At 30.3% G+C, this 22,493-nt stretch overlaps 2 protein-coding genes across 5 annotated transcripts in view; one reads left to right on the top strand and one right to left on the bottom strand.

The window, feature by feature from the left end:
* The window catches only part of LOC107442614 (O-GlcNAcase), a 39,355-nt gene extending 34,005 nt beyond the window's left edge, over positions 1-5,350 (bottom strand). For all 3 annotated transcript variants that reach the window (XM_043054065.2, XM_043054060.2, XM_043054062.2), the window contains exons 1-2: positions 5,046-5,350; positions 3,886-3,937 (exon numbers count right to left, since the gene is read on the bottom strand). In XM_043054065.2, coding sequence (XP_042909999.1) covers positions 3,886-3,937; positions 5,046-5,127 — 134 coding nt within the window. In that variant the 5' untranslated portion in view covers positions 5,128-5,350. The remainder of the gene's footprint in view (positions 1-3,885; positions 3,938-5,045) is intronic.
* Positions 5,351-10,357: 5,007 nt separating this feature from the next.
* Positions 10,358-22,493, top strand: part of LOC107442616 (uncharacterized) — a 43,057-nt gene continuing 30,921 nt past the window's right edge. The window contains exon 1 of one of the 2 annotated variants that reach the window (XM_071184850.1): positions 10,358-10,639. In XM_071184850.1, coding sequence (XP_071040951.1) covers positions 10,555-10,639 — 85 coding nt within the window. In that variant the 5' untranslated portion in view covers positions 10,358-10,554. The remainder of the gene's footprint in view (positions 10,640-22,493) is intronic. The other variant, XM_016056225.3, reaches the window with a different exon arrangement.

The raw sequence follows: 22,493 nt of genomic DNA, 5'->3' as shown, positions 1-22,493 counted from the left end.
TAATAATGTATGTGAATGCGTCATAATGTAATTTCAAAAGAGAAAACCTAACAATCAATTGATATTCACAAGAGACGTACCTTGACATAACCTTAAATCCGTCGCATTGTCCGTGGGATTGTTTTCACTCATTTTTTACAATTGTTATCCACTAAATTTGAAAATAAAAAACACTACCCTATTAAATTATATGTGTATCAAAACAAACTAAAAAAATATTTATTGAAAAACAATACTTTTTATGACTTTTATTATTTTTATGCTAGTGAGAACCAAAACAATATGGCAATGAATGAGGGAAAACTGGATCCTACCATGTGATTTCCTGGCCAATAAAAATGTAGCGTTAAACGTTTAACGCAACCTTGTTGAAAGTCGCATAAGAAGTATAACTTCAAAAATATAATAATGGAATAAAATAAATAGAAGGACTCAAATTCTTCCCAAATCGATTTCCGATATTAGATTTTTGGTTTTATAAATTTTATTTAAATTTGTTTTGACCACTACGGCAAATAAATGGTTCAAACATAGAAATCCAAACAATTATATTTTTAGTAAGTAGCATTTCCTTTTAAATCTACTTGCTTTGTTATTTTTCAACCAATGAGAAAAATCTTTTGCAAACAACATAAAATATGATAGCTATATAAATAGAAACTACTTTATATTGTTATATTTTAAAGCAGATATGCATAACATGCACGAACGCATGATCAATGTTTGCAGAAAATTTGTCATTCTTGCAGAAACTTTTGATATTACTCATTATTGTACAATGTAAGTGATTGCGAGCCCAACTCAAAAATTCTGAAAATTTCTTGAGTAAAATCATTAATGATGCATTAAAAAAAAATGTTATGTCTTTATAAATTTAAATCATTGGCAATTTTAAAACATGGAATTCTAAATAAATTATATGCAGCATAATTTAAATGCATGTATAAGTTTATGTTACGAAATTAAAATATTTATATTTTTAATACGATCTTCTCTACTGTCCAAACTATAAAGAGTTAGATTAGTATTAAGAAATGGTGATACAGTTGTCCCCACTTAATTGCATATTGAATGAAATTTAATGGAACCAAATCATTTTATATGCAACAAATGTTAAACCCATTTAAATAGATATTTGTTGTTTTCTGTCCCCACCTAATTGCATAAAGGGGTACTGAAATGAAAAAAATTTGTTTCCTTTTGAGAAATGTTTGAACAGCTAAAATGGAATTTCCCTTTTTCAGTTAAGATAAGGATACAATAGGTGGTCACTTCAACAGGGGTGATTGTGAGTCCAAGTCAAAGTTCCGGAAATTTCTTGAGTTTAAAAAAAAGAAAAGAAAAAGAAAACAGTTTAAATTGAAAAACATTTAAATAAGATTCTTTTCCTTTTTCTCAATATTTCTGTTTATTTAAAATATATTTAAAATTTTACACATACCTATGATGACCTAGAGAAGTAATTAAAATTTACAAATATGTCTTTCTTTCTTGAGTTTATGATTATAATAATTATTAACTGATAAAAATGAATATTAATCATGAATATAAGCCCATAAAGTATCTCTCTGGCTCTCCCTTACAAACAAATAAAATAAACTGTGTNTAATCATAGATAAGAATAATATCAGTATAAGAATAAAGATTCTCAGTATTTTTTTGCATATTTTGCATTCTAGATGAAGATATATTTTTGCTGCATGCTTCAAAACTTCACTATTTGTTGAATATTATGAATATTATAATGAAATAATATTGCATTTAACAAGCTGACCATTAGTATGGTTGTTAAAGTATTTACTAAAATTAACAAAAGCTAGTAAAATTTTATTATCAGCTCGATTTGTGAAGAATAAGGACAAGATGAATATCAGGACGAGGAGGGTTTTTCTGAAGAAATAAAAAATGGTCAATATCTTTTAAAGTCTGCTGAAAATATTAATCCAATAGCTTAGTGTAAAGGAATATGTATTAGGGACTAATTGGCCAAACTTGCAAACAGTACTAGTACTAATAATGCCTTCAACAGCAACAGAAAAATTACTTATGGTTCACCACATTGGGCGGAAAAAAAAATCGATTGACCTTTGAAAGAAATAAAAAGTTGGTATTTGTAGTCTATAATATTAAAGTGTTAAGTTATGGTACAATAATAGCTTGGCTGAGTTTGCAAGTGCATCTGATTCTCATGCAAAATATGCTTATATGTCAACTAAGGATAGGTATTACATGAATATAAGATATTTTCCTTAATATTTTTTACGATGTTTAATACAAAATTAACTTCATTTGCCACTTCAAGAAACATTTCTGGCACTCAATGCTTTTCAAGAAATATTTCACTCGTACGAATATGTTTCTCAAGAAAAATTTCATGCGCTGAAAATAAATACCATATATGAAGAGAAATCAGGCACAGAATTCAGGTAAAAAGAACTATTAGGGACTGTGTTGACTTTTCAATGTGGGTCAAGATTTTTAATTTAGTTCGAAATGAAAATAATGGAATAGAAAAAAAAATTGATAAGATGATGAAAGGGACAAGTATTAGCCTCTTTCACCACTATTCCAAGAATTAGCAATATAAAACCTTACCTGAGATTTTTTTTATTTTGCCAACTTTGGATGGTTTAAGTAAGTTTTTGATATAAAAAAGTTAAATATTGTTGACTTTTGAAATAATATTTAGGAAACAAAATGGGAAAAAAAAAACTACATACCAGCTTCTTCAACAGAATACATCTCTCTCCAATATGCACGATGCTTGAAATCATCTTTTGGTGCATACATGTAAGTGTTTAAGCCAAGCTTTTTCATTCTACAAAACATCAATGCATGAATTAAAATTCAATATCATAAATAAATATTTTTTCAAACATTTGTCAAAAAAGGAATAAAATGTAATGCAGAAAATATAATAATGGAATAAAATAAATAGATGGACTCCAATTCTTCCCAAATCGACCCCTGATATTTGTTTCATGGTTTTATACATTTTATTTAAAATTGTTTTGACCACTACGGCAAATAAATGGTTCAAATATAGAAATCCAAACAATGATATTTTTAGAAAGTAGCATTTTCTTTTAAATCTACTTGCTTTGATTGTTGTCTTTCTGCAAATGACATAAAATATGACAGCTATATAGAAACTACTTTAAAATTTGTTTTGTATTCAAAAGCAGATATGCATAATATACACAAATGTGGGAGCAACATGTGCAGAAAATTTGTTATACTGGCAGAAATATTGTGATATTACTCATTATTATACAATGTAAGTTAACCTTATTCAAGTAAAGTTCTTATTTTCTCTGTTTCACTCATTAATTTTTTTGGTCTCAGTTGGTCTCTATGTTGAATCTATTTACTAACATTATCTTAGCTTTTTCACTTAATTTTAATAAATATTTACCTTCAATCATTATGGATTAATGAACCTAATTAGTTAGTATAATTATACAGAGAGCAATTAATATTTCTTGATGTGTACCATAACCTGGTACACATCATTATATAATTGAAATTTGATTTTCTCTCTCTCAAGTGTGAGTACAATATCAAATTTTTGGACTGAACAAAATCCTTACTTAGAATTGCAAGACTTATAACTATCAAAACAAGTTTCCCCCCTCTGCTCCTGTTTTCCAAGGAAAATAAACAGGTTTTGATGTTTTCAATTCCCCTTTTTCTAGCACTGATGTATTCTACGTTAATAGCGTTTTTGCTTCTCCTTGGCTCTTTAATTTGAAACTTTGAATCTGTCTAATTTTTGATTTCATTTTTAATGATTCTAAAAATATTTCCATAAGACAGCAGTAAGGAAACATCAATATTCAGAAAGTTTTTAAAGAAGCTAAAAAAGTGTCATAATTAAGCATTTACTTGACAAATAGATCTCTTCTTTGTTCTGGAGTCCATGGTCTTCCATAAAATCCTAAAATAACATAAAATTCTATATTAGTAAATTTATGAAAAATTCTTTAAAAATCATCTCGATTTAAATCAATTAACAGTAAAAAGTCTATAATCTATACTCTGCTACATGTTACAAACTAGAAATACTTTAAAAATTTAGACGTGAGTAACATGATTATATCCGTTACCAAGAACTTGAAAAAATCACTATTAACTGTATATTGTTGGAAGCTTAGGAATAAATTCAGTTTTGGCAATATCTCTATTACCTTCATCCAGATCACATCAGCTCATATAGATGCCCCAGAATCTTTTTCTGTTCATAAAAACGTTGATTATGACATTAGTTCCTCACCTGTGCCCTACAGGTGGGATGGGCTCTGTTCAAAGGGCGATAGTAATTGGCAAGAATATGGAACTATTTCCTAAATCACTTTAAAATAAAGGTGCACAAACATTTCTAATACAGTACAAGATGCAACATTATTAGAATAAACAGAATTTTCCCTAGAATAACGTTTCAAATGGGAGATTTTCTTATTGTGATCTATAGCAGAATAATCACCAACTCTTGGCAACTTGTGGAAAGTGGTCAGTGAGAAACTAAAACAAAAAACATCACAGAAAGGGACCAACTCAGAAGGTAAAACTAGCAGTTACCCTCAAGTAAAAATCTGCATGCTTTTTTTAAAATTTTTTTTGCATGTTTAAACTCTAATTGGCACCTTGGCTATTGTAGTTGGCCTGACAGATAACGATACGGAAATATCTTTATTTCATTAATGTAAAAGCAAAACGGGGCCTATTATATAGTGAAAAATAAGGTCGTTTTATTGAAGGAGTTGAAAGAGGAGGAGGAAAGAAGGAGGAGGAAAGAGTACACTGTAACAGTTGTTTCTTAAAAATTTGCAAATAACCTTAAAAAATGAAATTTTCTTTTAAAAAGTAGATTTTTTATTACTAGAAAATTAAAAATGGGATACAAAATGACATATTGGGATAAATATCCATTAACATAATATGAAATCAACAGATTTTTAAACTATTAGCCACGAAAATTCATTTAATGAAACAATAGTAAACAAAAATATATTAGACCGAAAGTTATGACGAAATATATAACAAACCTTCAACAACACCGCAGTAAAATTCTTTAGCATTTTGTTTACAATCATCGGCGGGTTCTGCCACATCGCAAGCGTCCGCCATTTCTTATATATTGGTTTAGAATGAAATATAAAAAAAGTATCTCCTATAAATACTCAAAGAAAAATAGAAAGGAACTTGAATAAACTTAATTTTAAAAGTCTATGAGGAAAAATAAGTTTAAAAGCTCGATATTCTACTTCAAATATCACTGGCATATCAACTCGCTTGACAACAAAAATAAACAATTTAATTGATATGAATGTCTATTTTCTTTTAATCGATCATTTGATATCGATAAATGTGATGGAAATAATCTGAAAATAGTTTGCTTACAGCTTTCATAATGTAAATTCAAATTGTGTTTCTGTATTTTATCAACAGATGGCAGCAGAAAATACTTAATTTTTTTTTTTCTTTTTTCAAAACGTGCAAGGGTACGTAGAGGTAGTAGGTTCGAATCCCACTGCTACCCTGGATGTATCTTCGTATTGTTCTTCACTGTATTGTGCTATCTGTCCTTTTATTCGGCAAAGGTTTATAAGCCTTAATTGAGCACAGTGTATGAAAATGTATGTTGTATCAATAAATGAATAAAATTCAAAAAATGTATTTCAATTGAATTATATACTGTAAAGTTTGATTTTGTAATTAATGCTGTACTAGTGCTACACTATAATGGGGTGACAAACTGAGATTCAACATTAATGATGATCTGAAGATAATGCTGACGTTTGCATTGCAATTGCAACTAAATGCGATTTTTCGTGAACCGGATTAGGGAGGAAAATATTTTCCCACGAAAATCTCGCCATCAGGTTCTCATTTATATTAAAAAAGAAAATCACATTTGGTATAAATTGGCGATCGCAACGCTCGAATACGCCATCTGGGGAAAGACCGGTTTCATGCTTTCTCCCTTCTCTCTCCTCCTCTTTTCAGTAGTATAGGAATGTACTACGATATTTTCCCTTTTCTTAATATTTTTCCTTTTTATTTAATAAAAATATTTCTTAAAATTTCCCTGATACTTTTCTTTAGAACTATGTTTAATGTAGTTTTCAGTTCCATATAGTTTTCTAATTTAAAAGATTTTAATCTATATAAAAATCGAAAGAGAAACTAACGTACTTCCCTGCTCTATGACTCTCCGCACGCCAATGGGGAAAGCATATGAAGTGTTGCCATAGGTAGAGAGTTCTGCTCTACGCCACCTGCAGCCCATTTCGATCGCCATTAATCCTTTAGGCTGGCCACACACTGATGAGGTAAGCAGTAAATAAGAAATATACAAGCAGATTTTCGTACTCTTGCATTAGCATGCGTACATCACTTCTGCGCATCTAACGCAAACGTATAGTAATTCGTTATAGGGAATTACTTGTATGCCTCTTTCTTACCGCTTGCTTTCTCTGCGTGGGAACCAACAAACAGACGATTGTAGCTATAACTCAAACTCACCCTCTGCACCACGTTTCCCTTCTACCCATAATTTTCCATGTGTTAAGTGCTGTGCCAGTGCAGCAGTAAATCTTATTTAATTTTCAGTTCTTTTTAATAATATATTTATTTTCAATGGTAATTAATTTAATTGATTATTAAAATTAAATTTACTCAGTAAAAAATTCAATTGAACTTATTTCTAGTGGTACTAATCAATATTAATGACTTTTATTATAGAAGGTCAAGGTAGACAAGCGCTTGGGCAAGAAAAAAAATGCGTACTACTATAATTTCTTCAACATGCTGAAAGACATGAAAAAGCTATAAAAAAAGTTATTTTTATGGCAGATAATGAGATTTTTATGCAAATAGCACCTTGAAAATTTGAGTGAAAATTCTGAAATTAATGAGCAAAATAAAAGTACAAACTTTGGTGACCTCGTTTATAAGCATTTTTAACCCTTTCCGGAGCAGTGTTTCCAGCCTAGCAACACTTAATCCGAAAGTGTTACCAATCATTAGAAATGTAAAACTACTTGATTCTAGACGCTCACTAATTTTTAATAATAGCCATCTTTGAAGCAACAAAGAGATAAAGCATGTGTCTTCAACAAGAATGCGCTGTTTGAGTTCGCAATTACTGATATGTTACCTGACAAAAATTTGCTCTTCGACAAAAGGTTCAGTCAGTTAGGTATTGTTAAAAAAAGACATAAGTAATTTGAATAATTTAATTTTAAATACATATTAACAGTCAATAAGTAATTTATGTGTCTATAATTATTATTATTTTTTTTAAAAAAAAAGAACATTTATCATTTATTTTAACATATAGGGTGTTTAATTAAACGTTTTTTAGGTGCTTTATAGTTTCAGAGTAGAAGACATTTGGTACCAAAAATATCAATCAAGACAACAACGAAATGTTGTCAGTTCAAATTTTAGCCCAATGTACCTTGTTGGTCGAAATTTAAAAACTCAATAAAATTTGAGCGGTATAGGATTTTTCTGGAGCTAAGCTTAGTAATTTTCTAAAGCGACATTATAAGCTTTTAATACTTTAACAATGTTTTTCGCTTACCTTTCGCGTGCCCTCCATTGTTTATAAGACAGCGCACATAATGTCAAAATCTCCTTTGTGTCGAAAGTCACAAAACTTTAAAATTCTTCCTAAATTGTAACCTTTTTTAATTTTATTAATTTCGCGCGTCATCTTTTAAATGATTAAACGTTAATATAATTATATGTTATCAATGCGAATCAGTTGCAAAGCTTGCAATTGCTTCAAATCGTGATGATGTCTTTTTCCTTCTTCATTTAGCTCTTTATTTTTAAAGACATGTTAACAGTCAATGAGTACTATATGCGTGTATGACTCGTGTTCTATATGGTTTTTAACACAGTCTACGTCAGGGGTGGCGAGCCTTTATACACCAACGTGCCAATTTTTCTAAAAAATTGTTTAATGAGGTCATAGACGTGCCATCAAATAATTTTGACTTCGTCATTATTTGGAAAATAATAATACTAAATACTTATAAATTATAATAATCAGCTCAAAACTCTCTATTTACATTGAAAGAAAAATACATTTTGCCATGTCTTAAAACAACTTAAAGTAACATCAGTGTGAATTCTGTTGTTGCAGATTAGATGACAAATAACTTATGTTAAGTTGTAGGATGTTAGTTTAAGCAGGACAGTTATTATTTTTTTTGCTAGTTATTTATTGTTAGCTTGTTTTTTATGGTTATTAATTGTTTTTTTAGCCTTAATTGTTAATTCTTTTATTAATAATTGTTTATTATTTTGTTCGCTTTTGTGAATTTTATTTTAATTGTTACATATGCTTCATTGTGCATTAACATTTGTAATAACAATTCATAGTGTAATAACATTTGTGATCGATGGCGTGCCCAAAATATTGTGTCTCGTGCCATATATGGCACGCGTGCTATTGGTTCGCCATCTCTGGTCTACGTAATGTCAAAACATCCTTTTTGCCGAAAGTCGCAAAATTTTAAAATTCTTCCAAAATTGTATCCTTTTTTAATTAATTTATTAATTAGCGGGTCATTTTTTAAATGATTAAACGTTAATTTAATCATATATTATTAATGCGAATCTGTTGCAAAGCATGCAATTGCCTCTAACTTTGGAAATGCGTTTTTTATAAACATTACTATTTAACGAAATATTAAAAACCATCTTAAACTCGTCCAAATCCTTGTTTTCTATGCATTTAAAAAAGCCATTAATTTGCTACAAAATCGGTCCAAATCTCGCAGATCGTTGCCATCTCCATTCTCGTAAAACGAAGCTTTTTGATCAAAAGAGTAAACTTATTGTTTTTTGTTTCGTGTTATTCTTATCAGCATCAAAATGTTTCATAATAAATGAGAAAAAGAGAAAGTGATTCCGAATAGCTCTCCTTTGCGAGGACGCAAAACAAACGAAGCAACTTTAGAGGCTGTGCTAAAATTTTTGCGTAGATTACGATTGAGAGCAAATTTTTCGCATAGATCTTACTGAACTTACGTAACATACCCTGCCAACCTAATTAACCAACTTTGTAGATCTTGCAAAAATTACCTTACTATCTTACCGAGAGCTTGATTTCTCCTGATTCGGGTGTGACGATTTCAAATGTGATATTAGTTTTGCTTAAAAAGCTACATTTTTCTTTTCTAAATTATATTTATAGTTTAGTTTATTTTTGTCGTAATGTACAATGAGCAAAAAAAAAAAAAAAAAAAAAAAAAAAAAAAAAAAAAAAAAGGGACAACCCTAAATAACTTTTGATCTAATTCATTTTTCGAGGGGGTAAATTAAATATGCTAATTAAATGGAGCAAAGTATGATTTAAGTTGCAAAATCAGACTCAAAAACGTACTTTCTCTGAATAAACATACCTTTTTTTCGACGGATTCGGATTTTTAAGCCCCAAAATATAGGGGGTAGCCCCACGCTGGAAAATATGGTCCCCAAAATTAGGTCTGGAGATGGAGAGTGATTCTAAGTTTGGAGCTCTGAAAGTTAATTTTATTTTTTGCGTATTTTACCATATTGCGAGAACCTTTGAAGGAAATAGAAAATGTTTTACACACAATTATAAAATTCGTTTATTCAAAGATAATTCACTGCAAAAAATATCTTTTGGCAATTATTTATCATTTTTCATTATTTTATTAAATATTAGTCGAAAAATTTTGAATTGAATAGTATATAACTTTTTACATAATTTAAAAGTACGTCATTTTTCATGGCAAAATGTAAAATGTGAGAAAAATAAGTTGAGTAGTTCTCGAAAAAGATCAAAAGTTCTGACCACAGAAGGAAAATACAAAAGATTCTTTAAGAATCAATATTTTCAATTTCTCAAAATCTTACAAAATGTTTTAAAATATAAATTTTGTTCGGAATTTAATCCTAAAATTAGATTACAGTATAAGTCAAAATTTAAAAAAAAAGAAAAAAAAGAACATTGCATGCCATTTTCTAAGGATAATATGGTGCTTGCAATTTGCCTATTTTGGTTGTCAAAAAAGGAGGGGTCAAATTTATCAAAAACGTGCTTACGTAATATTTGACATTTTGTTATACATCCATTTTCTCAAACGTGTATTTCAAGCTGAGTTCATTTAAATAAGTAATTAATAAGAAAATAATGAAAACATTAATTAGCCCTTTTTTATGTTCTGTAAATGGGAAACACATTGTTAATATTTAGCGATATGGCATGACTAACAATTGAAATATCACACCTTTGAATCAACGTTGAGCTCACAAACTTTCTTTTTGTAAAGAAATAAATATTACAATTTTTCATGAAACGAAAAAATAAAAAAAAGAGCAACCGAAGCATTTAAAGGATAAATGCCGATTAAGTATTCCTACGCAAAATGAAAGTCAATTGTGATAAATAAAGAAAGAAAAAAAAAGAAGCCTTATCAAAATTAGATAAAGGGGAAAAAAGCGAATAGGTGTACCTTATAATATCGCAGATCAAACGACGTTTTTAAACTAAATATTACTCAAATTTTCAAAATGTTTTCTTCATGTTCTTATAAGTGTTTACTCAAATGTTCCATATTAATCATACTTTTAGAATGCACAACTCAAACACAAGCGGGTAAGTAATTATTTTTTTAAACTTCAATACATAATTTAGAACAATATGGTAACGTTTAAGTGATAACAGCTTCGGCATAATTTTCTATTATTGCTGCAGTATTGATAATTTAATTTTTTAAGGCTTAGTTCTTTTGTAGAACGAAAAGATGCACTGTCGTTTATTGCTTGTACTTTGAATACTTTTACTCATTAGCTGCCGAAGTTCTTATTTTAGAAATATACTGTGTGCTTTTATTGAGCTAAAAAAATACAATATGTACTGAATAATAATGTTTTGCACTTTTAACCATTACTTGCCGAAGTTTTCCCTTTAAAAACATTATCTGGGCTTTAATTGTATGATTACGTGCTGAATATTAAAGTTATGTACTCCGAGTACCTTAATCCATTAGCTGTTGAAGTTTTCCTTTTAAAAACATTATCTGGGCTTTTATTGAATGATTACGTGCTCAATATTAAAGTTATGTACTCCGAGTACTTTAACCCATTAGCTGTTGAAGTTTTCACTTTAAAATGATGATCTGTGTTTTTATTGAGCGAAACGAAATGCAATGAGTGCTCAATATAAATGTTTTATACTCCAGGTACTTAAACCTATTAGCTGTCGAAGTTTTCCCTTTAAAAACATTATCTGGGCTTTAATTGAATGATTACGTGCTGAATATTAAAGTTATGTACTCCGAGTACATTAGCCCATTAGCTGTTGAAGTTTTCACTTTAAAATGATGATCTGTGTTTTTATTGAGCGAAACGAAATGCAATGAGTGCTTAATTTAAGTGTTTTATACTCCAAATACTTAAACCAATTAGCTGTCAAAGTTTTCACTTTAAAAACATGATCTGTGTTTTTATTGAGCGAAACGAAATGCAATGAGTGCTCAATATAAATGTTTTATACTCCAAGTGCTTTAACCCATTAGTTGTCGAAGTTTTACTTTAAAAACATGATCTGTGTTTTTATTGAGCGAAACGAATTACAATGATTGCTCAATATAAATGTTTTATACTCCAAATACTTTAACACATTAGCTGTCGAAGTTTTCACTTTAAAAATATGATCCATGTTTTTATAGAGCGAAAAAAAGGCCATACGAGTTCAATATAAATCCTTTGCATTCTGAATCTTTTAACATGTTAGTGGCAGAAGTTCACTGGTGCTTTTGTAGGAACATGCACTTGTGCTTTAATAGAGCTGCAAAAAAGAAAAAAAAATGAAAAAATAAACAAATAAATAAATGAGTAATAAATAAATAAAATAATAATAATAACAATGCAATACGTGTTTATTATTAATTTATCTCACTCTGAGTACTTTTTCTTGTTAGTACAAAGAGTTGTATTTACACCACTTCAGCAGAAATTATATTTAACAAGTTAAAGAAACAAATATAAGGGATATTCTTTAAAAAATGTTACACCATGAGAGTAAAGCATGTTATATGTTTCATGCTCTATATGGTATTGATTAACATACAACATACTTTGGCTGCACTAAATATACATATTTGATAAAGACATAAACTAATATGTTAAGTAAAAAAAATCTTCAGTACAAATTTCAAACGAGACGGTTGTGAGACAGAAATGACAAAACGACGAAATATAGTTCGATGCATAAAATTAATAAGGCTATATTATTTCATTACGTGTTTCTTTCAATAAGCTCACAGAATAATGAATAAATTATAATTAATAATGATAAATTATAAACTGATCTATAAAATAATCCATTATATAGAAGGGTTACAGGGTGGAAACTCTATATTGAAAGACAATAAATGAATGAAGTGATGCTTGTCAGCAAAATTAATAAATTTTTATCCTTTTTCCAAAAAGCAATTTTTTTCCTTAATTACCACTATTTATTACCAACTACAACGTATTTAAACAAACCGTAAAAACCTTAGACTATGTATAACTTGCGATTTATTTTTATGTATAACCCAGACTTGATTTTATCAATTATTGTTCATTCTGAGATTTAACTTAATGTTAACGCAGCACCTCCCTTCCCTTCCACCACATATTCTTCAATTTAGATGAAAGAGCAGATATCCATTCATGGATAGATACTCTGAAAAACTTGATTAGTTAGTTAGTTTAGACTATGTTAACTAACTATAATAGATTACCCTATAATCTGAATGTTCATATGTATTTAAATATAAAGTGTAAATACATATATTCTACTTCATATTATATCTTAGCCTAATATCGATTAGATTTGCATAATGCAGCACGCTACCCAGTCGTTAACTGCCTTGATTACCCCCTACTTATTTATGCCAAAAGTACCAGGTGCCCTAGGGCAAAATTTCAGATTAAGAGGTTTGGTGCAATGAATTTTAGGAACTTGACTTGATAGGTGGTGAACCAGAATACCTGTCGAAGCTGGCATCTCACTCTTTCATCTGATAATATCACGTGTGGCTGGGACTAATGGCGTTTGGCAAAAAAAGATCAGAGTGTTGGCTGTGTAGCCTCTGTGCACTACAGTCGTATCTGAATTTGAATTTTAAAAAAATCTTTTGTTTTAAATATGATTAATTTTCAATGTAAGTTATGATGGTAGTTGCTATTGAATAATTGAATAAATAAAAGCGAGTTTTTATCATTTTTGAAATTTTTAGTCACCTGTGTCATACCTGTCATTGTCATAGCTTGCATTTACTTGAGTTTCTGTAACACATGCGTGCCAACTTGCTCTATATTAAAAAATACTTTCTAGTAGTAATGATATTGAATTTTTTTTTTTTTTTTTAAATTTAGTATTTTTTATTTGAAGCGATTTTTCCACCACTACATATCAAAAATTCAAAGTATCATATGGTATGCAAGTTTATTGCCGTTATCTCGAGGTGACACTTTTATAAAGTGAGCATAATTATTCTTAATGATTAGTTTATTGTAACTTATTCAGAAGGCGGTTGTGGTAACTAGATCTGATATATAAAATTAATTTATACTAAAGACAATCCATATTTGTTAGCAACTGTAGCTTACAGCACTCTGTAATCAAAAATGAGTTTTGCTGGGAATTATTATTTGTCTTTGACTCTTAATGCCATGTACGTTACGCATAAGCAAAGGTAACATAAACGCCTAACATCCTAGAACTAGTATTTCTCATGTTATCTGAAACGACGTGTTTAGTTTATTCATAACTGTATTTTAAAACGTGTATCTATTAAACCTTATTTATTAGTATGTCAGTTACGGTAAGCATTCTTTAAAAAAGTGATGGCTAATTAAAATAAAAAATTTGTCTACAATCCAGGTCCTGTCTATATTTGTGTAGGAAAGTCTGTGCGCGGAATTTTCTTTTCAAGCCTGCTTAGGTGTCTCAAAAACTGTTTTGGACATTCGGCATCTTGTACATTTTTCGGAAATGACGTCATCAAAGACCATAACCACTTTTTCTAAATAATTCAAAGGCTTATTCGTTACGCCACTTTGTTACAGTTAAGTCTTGTTGAGTCTTTCAAAAAGTGGGCATGAGTTTAAAAAAAGCAACCAACAACCAATTTTAGTTCGTAGTTCTCTACAGTTTTTTAAAAATCCGTGTCGAACCCGTTGCAGTTAGCATCTCTGCTATTTATAAGCTGAATAGTAGTATGCAAAAGCTGAAAACTAAACGGGTTCTGGTTGCCCCGGTGCCTGAAATGCCGCATCTGGTGCCAACTATTTCTTTTTTAGTTTATCATTAAAAAAAGGAAAACAGGGAAGATTTTCGTTCTAAATATAGGACATGGATGACTTAGTACATGATTATAGTTACTAATAAATAGTTGACTTAGAAATTACACCATCATGCATTAAGTTTCGATTATTCTTTATTTCTTGGGCGCAGGTATCACTAGGGACTAAAAAGCAAAATTAACAGGTGAAAAATGCTTGATCACATGATCAATAGCATCATTATTGGCGCCGAATGATGATGAGCATAATTAATCTTTATCTAGAAGAGGTTGAACTTCTTAAAACGCGCTTTGCTTCTTATTAAAACGTTGTCCTAGAAAAGGACGAATAATAATAATAATAATAATAAAATTTAGATTTATTTTAACATTTTTAATTTTGTCGGTATGTGCCTTTAAGTTTAAAGTTTTGTGCATGATGTCTTCGAAGTGTTAATTAATAATGATATTATTAAATATTGCATATTAAATAATGAATTACTCAAACATATTTAAATGGTATCACACGTCGATTAAATAACTAATAGTTAAGTCATGATTGTCTTATCTCTAAAATTAAATAATCCAGAGTTGTTTTTCAGAAACTAAAGTGACAAAAATTATCAAAATCTTTTGAATTATTGTTTTCCAATAGTTTAAGCTTTTGATGTTACGTCTCATTGTCTGAATATCAACAAAAAGAAAAGAGATAAGCGAGTAGATTCGAGGTTATGGGGAATCACCCAACTGACAATTTATTTGCTCTCAAAATATGATAGGCTATTGCTGTAGTTTTTAAAATTATTTTTTTTAACCTTTGAACAGCTTAGTGAGTGTGAGTTTATTTTGGACACGAACTTTCTACTCAAATTCTATAAATTTTTTTAAATAAGTTGATCCTCTTAACATGCATGCGTTTGTTAACTTGTTTTTTTAATATTTCTGAGATATATCTTTGCCGCTCAAAAAATATATAAAAATTTAGTGCATTATTTTTACTAGCAAAACTGCTTTCCATAATTGAAAGCCTCCACATAGTTTTTTATAAGTAGTTTGATTAGGAGACCACTATGAAGGTTAACCAGTTCAGGAAAGAGCCATTTCATATAAAATCTAATAGAAAGAAGAAAGTGGTAGAAACATATGTCTAAAAATTTGTTTAAATTATGAATATTATTGGTTTGTCTTATTTACTTGACAAACACTACAGATTCAATTCTCAAATATACATGAATTTATCTAAATTACTTTTAAAACAGAATTGGGGTTCAAGCACACAATTGGTTCATTTTTTTTAAATACCTAGTCTACGCAGACTGCCTACACTCTAAAAACTNGGTAGTTTATCAATTGTGTTTCTTGGTTTAATAAATTCAATTTAGTAGATTTTTATCCACCACTATTTCTAAATAATTCGTAGGCTTATATAATTCACAACTTTATAGAAGTGATGTAATGCTGTACCATTTAAAAAGCAAGCAAAAATAGTAAAATATTTGCAAAATTAACTTTGTAGTTATCTACCGTTTTATTAATTATTTTGGCTTATCCGGAGCAGTTGGCATCTCTGCAAACACTACAGATTCAATTCTCAAATATGTATGAATTTATCTAAATTACTTTTAAAACAGAATTGGGGTTCAAGCACACAATTGGTTCATTTTTTTAAATAGTCTACGCAGACTGCTTATAAGAAACTGTGTGGAGGCTTTCTGATGTAAGAGGTGATGCCCGGGGTGAAAGCGAGATGGAAAAGAGGAAAGGCTGGTAGTAAAACCATTTCAGTTATANTTGGTGCCTTTCATTTCTTGTGGTGCCTCTCATTTTTAAAGGCACATTAGTTATGTGCCTCTAACACGAGAAAATGAAGGGTACATTTAGCTTGTGCCTTTTATTTAAGAGGTACAGTTTTTAGAGTGTATAAGAAACTGTGTGGAGGCTTCCTGATGTAAGAGGTGATGCATCTGGCCTGAAACGGAAATGCGGAAAAGTTGGTGGTAAAAAAATAATGTTAGATGATTATACGGCAAATTATTTACGATTTTCGGGTTGACTCTTATAATTATTGCTTTAAAATAGTAATTGCTAAATCAGTGATTGTTTCTCCCTCATAATTTGTTTTTCTTAAAAATTTATATTTTCCACGGAAACAACGAGCATTTTGTTAGTGAAATAGGCCAGTATCGTAATTTTGTGTTGGCAAATTTTATTAACATGCGTTAAACCTATTGAAATGAACGATTACCTGGATTTGAAAAGTAATCAAATGTACTTAAAACTTAGGGACGTGGAATGTATTGATTTCCATAAGAGGAAATAAATCAGAAGAAAATTTACTAGTTAATGAGATTTACATCATAATAACAGTTCAAACAGAAAATGGTTTTTACTTCTCTTAACTTTAGTTTTTTTTTTAAATTTTACTTTGCTGTTAAATGGTTTCTAATTAAAACATCAAGGAAACTTCCTTCGATAAAACGAAACCCTTTATTCAAACTTAACAACAAACACGACCAGCGCGTTCACTTATCAACATCTATTGAAATAATAAAAGAAGAGAAAGTAACAATTTAATGTCAGCAATTTATAGCAGAAAAGTCAGGACCACTTCAGTTACATAGCAGCGCCACAAATTTCAATTTATATCTGGCATATCTTATCTCCCTCTTGCTTTCCTTGTTTGTTACTTTTAACTTGAACTCAAGTGTGACCTACAAAAAATTATTATTACTTCATCAATGGATGGTCATTATAATTAGTGAGAAAATATTCGCAAAAAAAGTATATAAAACTGCATCAACTTTCATGAAAAGTTGAGATTTCGGAAAAAATTCGATTAATTTTGCAAATGAAAATGGACTTTGCGTCAAATTTCAACGCTGTGGAAGCATTTCTGCGGGCTGCAGAGCTGGCACGTTTCACAATAGGTTGAACTGTAATTATTCCTCGAACTAACTATCAAACGTTAATTTTTTTTATTCCTTCGTAATCCCTGAAAATTTTTTTCGTTTTTAAGTCTTACATCAGCTTTTCGCTTAAAGTTGTGAAAAGCAAAAAAGGAGAAAAGATTCGAGAAAAAACAAACAAACAAAAACACTTAAATGTGTAATAAATTTCGAACAAAATGAAATTTTGAAAGGTGTCTTACATTAGTTTCATAAAAAAAATGCTTCAATTTCGCACTTATGTATGACAATTTTCATTTTTGTCATTGCATTTCGGCAGCCAACAGAGAGACCCGCATAGTGCATAAATAGTCATTCACATGGTACTAATAGTTTAAAATGTACATTAAGTACGCATGATAAATCAAAGTTCTCGTGGAACTTATCGAATGGTAAGTTTTTTATTCCATCGTTCTCTTTGTATATTTTTTCTACACACTTTCTTGATTTCAAATTTCTAAGACAAACAAAATGTAAGGTTGAACAGAGCTTTTTTAATAATAAAAACTTCGCGTACGATTTTTTAATTTAGTGAGAAAAAAATGCGTTCTGTTATGGACCCGACTTTGCAATTCGTAGGAACGGTAAAGTTTCCCTCTCTGACTGTTAATTGAAATCTCAATCATTGATAAAAAAAAACTTTTTCCTCTATTATATTTTGTCGTTGTGCTCTCATCAGGTCTGAAAGCCTACATATAGCAAGACGGAAAAGAGCAAAAACTGGTACGAAAGACATTTCATTCTAGCATTTTTTTCGAGAAACATTAAATTTCTGTAACTACCGAAATTTTTTTACTATTTTAGCATATTTACACAGCTTCTTTCTTTATTGAAAAGTAGATGTAACTGATTAATTACAACATAGAATAGTTTAACACCTCCCGAAAACATGTAAAAAGTGAAATAGGCTTACTACCAGATTTTCTCCTTTTCCGTCTTGCTTTCACCTATGGCTCTCATATGTAGCAAGTAGAGTTTGAAAATTCGTTTTTTCTTGTAAGAATTCAATTTTACCATCAAATGATTGTGAAGTTGTAAATTTTAGCTCTTGCTGAGAAAAAAGTTGGTCAGTAAAGTGACCAGATTTATAAACCATGATTTTCGGACAAACCAGAGGAGCAGATTCAAAAAATTTTGAAATTTGAGGGCACCCATATATTTTTTGAAAATTATAATTCCTATGAACAACAAAGAGTTTTTTTTAATTGATAATTAATACTAGGTGCAGATTTATTCTCATCAAATTTGGTTTCATTACGAGGTGGTTTTGAGATATCATATAATATTCTGCATTTGAATACAAGTAAAATAACAAAAATTTGATTAATTTTTGCCGAAATTTTTCGAAGTTGAGTATGGCGTTTTCATCTGTTAGATTTAGGATTGTGTATTTTTGCTTTTCGTTTGCATTCTCTGTAAGACAAAACTATCGAAAAACTATTAAATGTTTAAAAAAACATGCATATTTCTGATAAGACAAATTATCTTACGTTTAAAAAAAACATACGAATTACCGATTTTTTGATATTTCCTTGCATATAAAAAATTTATATGTTCTTGGAGAAACTTTCATTTGAGTCCTCGTTTTGAGGTCTCAATTGAGGGTTCGTTATTTGAGAACTCGTGTTAAAATTTAGGGACATTTTTGTCTCAAAGAGTTGGAATGTGTTTGATGATAATGAATGAAATTCGATAACTGTCCTCAAGATTTGAGAACATCTGGTCCCTTCAGCGATAGTACACAATTTTTTAAATGGGCCATTTTTACTTCAAATTGTCATATATAGTATTGTTTTTTAGTAGGTATTAAGCACAAAACACGGTAAAATCTTAATGCAGGCATGGCAATAGTGGTGAAAAAATTACTTAAAAGGAAAAATGCTAAACTAAAAATAACTTTAATTTCTTACTCAAAAATACTTTATTAATAACTCATAAATACTTTTTCACAAAGCGGAGCAAGTCGGCATCTTTTTATATGTAATATTATTTAACACGTTGAAGGCCACGCTAATTTTACATGGCTTGACCGTCTGGCCACAACGGTAAATAACTACAAACTAAATTTGCAAATATTAGACAGATTTTGTTAGTTTTTTAAGAGGTTTAGCATGACATATCTGATTCTGTTCCGTTTAGTCTAGCTGGGCTCCTGAGGTCAATAATGGCCCTTTTCCCATTCATCCTGTAATGAGAACTTAAGCAAGAACAATAGACAGATTACATGAAATGCAACAATTAAATGGCACATGTTAAGGTAGAGAAAAGAGAATGGCACTTTGCGATGGTAATAAGAAACGAATAATTGAATGTATAGAAAAATACAATACATATTTATAAGTAGGGGAACAATATTTACAAGAAGAGTAACTATTTACAAAAGATGAGAAGAGTTTGAAAAATTCAAGATTAGAAACGACAAGATCATAAAAAATTTAACAAAAAAGTGTACCTCTGTTAAAGTAGAGACCCGACCGTCCTGGTCATTACCACTCGTGTCGGTTTGCTCTCTACTCTAAAAATTACTCTGATTTATCTCGCCCTGATCAGACCCACAAGGGGTTGCTTTTTCACAGGGTTTCTACAATCTGTGTGTTTTTACTCAGTGCATGTTTTTAAGTGTAACTGAACATCAGAAGTAAAAAAGTGAGCCAAAGGTCTGATATTAGCATCTTCAACTAGGTTGATGCTATCAAAAATTTTGTTGAAATCGGCTGCGTCACAAACTGCTTTTTCCAAGATAAAGTAGATTTTGTTGCATAATTTAACTCCTCCCGAAAATAAGCTATAACTGAAATAGTTTTACCACCAGTCTTTCCGTCTCGCTTTCATCCCTGATGCTGTTCAATGTTACTAACCGCAATTTGCTTAGTAGCAGCCAACGAGCCTATTCAACAAAGAACATTTTCAAGCATTAATCATGCTACCCGTTTCAAAATCACTCGTAAAACGACGACATTTATCTTTCCTTTCCTACTGCAGGCCAACGACTTCGTGAGCATATGGCCTTTAGATGAATGCACAAAACTATGTACGTTTTTTTATTATCAGTTATTCAACGAAATTTTTTATTACATTTATTATTACAATTATAGTGGTTCTTATAGCAAACTGTAAAAACGTTTATATAGCGGATTTATTAACAAGGTTCTCACCGTCTGGAATTTTTTTTAAAGAGTTAGCAAAAGTTAGATAAATCTATATGGTTTCAGCATTCAATAATATATATATATATNATATATATAATAAAATACGATTCACTACAAAATGAAGAAAATTGAAGGCGATCACAATTTTCTCCATTTTATCCATTGGCAAAATGGTTGTTGTCTAATTTTTTTTGGAAAAGAAACTTCATTGTGTTGTTTTGTTGTGTGGACATCTTTAACTTTTAATCCTGCACTGCTCGGTACACAATTTATCAGACATATTTAAATGCAGCTCAGACACATTCTGTGTAAATTCCTTTGAATACTGAATAGACATTGAACAGCCAATCGAGATCAATATTAATATTTTCTGATTGGTACAATGATGTTTGATGGAGATTGTAAGCTGCACCATACACCCGTTTCGGTTTCACAAGTTTTTATTTATAAAATATGATTTGAAAGCTAAGCTTTTTTTCAATTTTACATGAATCATGTATATTGCGTGGAAGAAAGTCTACGGTCTTGTGCAAGTTATTGGATGCGTTGACAATAGATCCTTTTATCCCTAACTGGTAATCAGCATCCAGTTCTCGTATTTGCATGAAAGGGATTCGGAGAGTCACCTTTCGCTCTTCGGTAGGGTTCGATTTTCTCTGCCACTTTGGTACTTTTGTAAGGGACGGGCTTCATGCTTGCGTTTGCGAACGGAATCCTTTCGTTTTTTTTGTTTGTGTGTAACGCTTAAGGTATTCCCGTCTACGTTCTTTGGCTTTTCCAGCCTCGGGTAAGTTTAAGCCTTGGCATCGTTTTTTTCTTGCTTCAACTCTAACTTTTGGGACTTCCAATTCAATTTGGACCCTCTTTATTGTGATATTCACCTGAATTAGTATTGAAGACTATCCAGTTTGAACTGTAGGTTAGAATTTCTGATTCTTAATTAAAACAATAAAAACAAAAATATCGCCCGAATGATGAAATTTTTTTTTATTCACAACTTAAGAAGTATTTATGGGATCTCTCTTGTCCCATATCTCAAAAATAAACTCACCAACTTAATGCATAACAAAATTAAAAGTGAAGAAAAGAATTCTAAAAAAATTATCAAACAGCAGAGGTCGCCATAGCAACGCATGCGCACTGTTTACTATTACTCTTGATTATTGTAGTTGAAAAGTAAGAACGCCCTGAAATCCAAAGATCCATTTTCCCAATAGGTAATAAAATAAAAAACAAATTTCAAATTATTCTGATCATATTCATGTAAAGAATGAAACTTAATACGTTATTGTTTTATCATAGTATACGTTTAACAAATTATTGGTTTTTATATCAAACAGTTGAATTCACAGGCCTGAAATGGCATCTAGTCTATTTTTAAATTTTTTTTGAAGCATACATTTACTGAAATTTTAATAGCTTAATTATGGTTTTTGGAAAAGAATTCAAGTAAATGAGGAGAATGATTATCAGAGAAACAAAATTCTTTATCGTATATAGTTATCAGGGCCTATGTACCTGCGTGTACCGTTTACCTAATTTCCAGTCGTAAGACGGACTTTGAGTGTGTCTGGGTTATGAGTAAAAATTGCCGACACACGTTTAGAGTTGAGTGATAAAAAGGAAAAAAAACAAAAAAAAACAATAGTTTCTCGAACTGCGATTCAGAAAATTAAAATTACGGTCTCAACCTCTCCAGCCTCCCCCCCCCCCCCGGNCCCCCCCCCCGCGGTTAAACCCCAAGCACATATGAGACGTTGTACATATGAGATGTCTACCAATTTTGCTGAATCTTTTCAATAATACTCCGTCCTTAAGGCCTTCATAATCATCATCGAAATTTATCTGGGCGTCTGACGCCGTTAGCTGCCCTTTTCCAATCCATCCTGAAATTTTATCTTTAAGGTGGCTCTTTCTGGTAATTAGAATGCAAATTAGAGTGAAAAGAAAATTAAACATTTTATATTTTAGATAAAGTTGCGTCGCTTCAAAAAATAAGCTGACATCAGCCTGAGGATTATGTCTTCTCTCATTTTCCTTAAATCCGGCGGTGTCACAATCACTAAAAAGCATATATATAT

This window comes from Parasteatoda tepidariorum, chromosome 9 (genome assembly GCF_043381705.1).
Source record: "Parasteatoda tepidariorum isolate YZ-2023 chromosome 9, CAS_Ptep_4.0, whole genome shotgun sequence".
Taxonomy (NCBI): Eukaryota; Metazoa; Arthropoda; class Arachnida; order Araneae; family Theridiidae; genus Parasteatoda; species Parasteatoda tepidariorum.
This window is presented reverse-complemented; position numbering and strand designations above follow the sequence as displayed.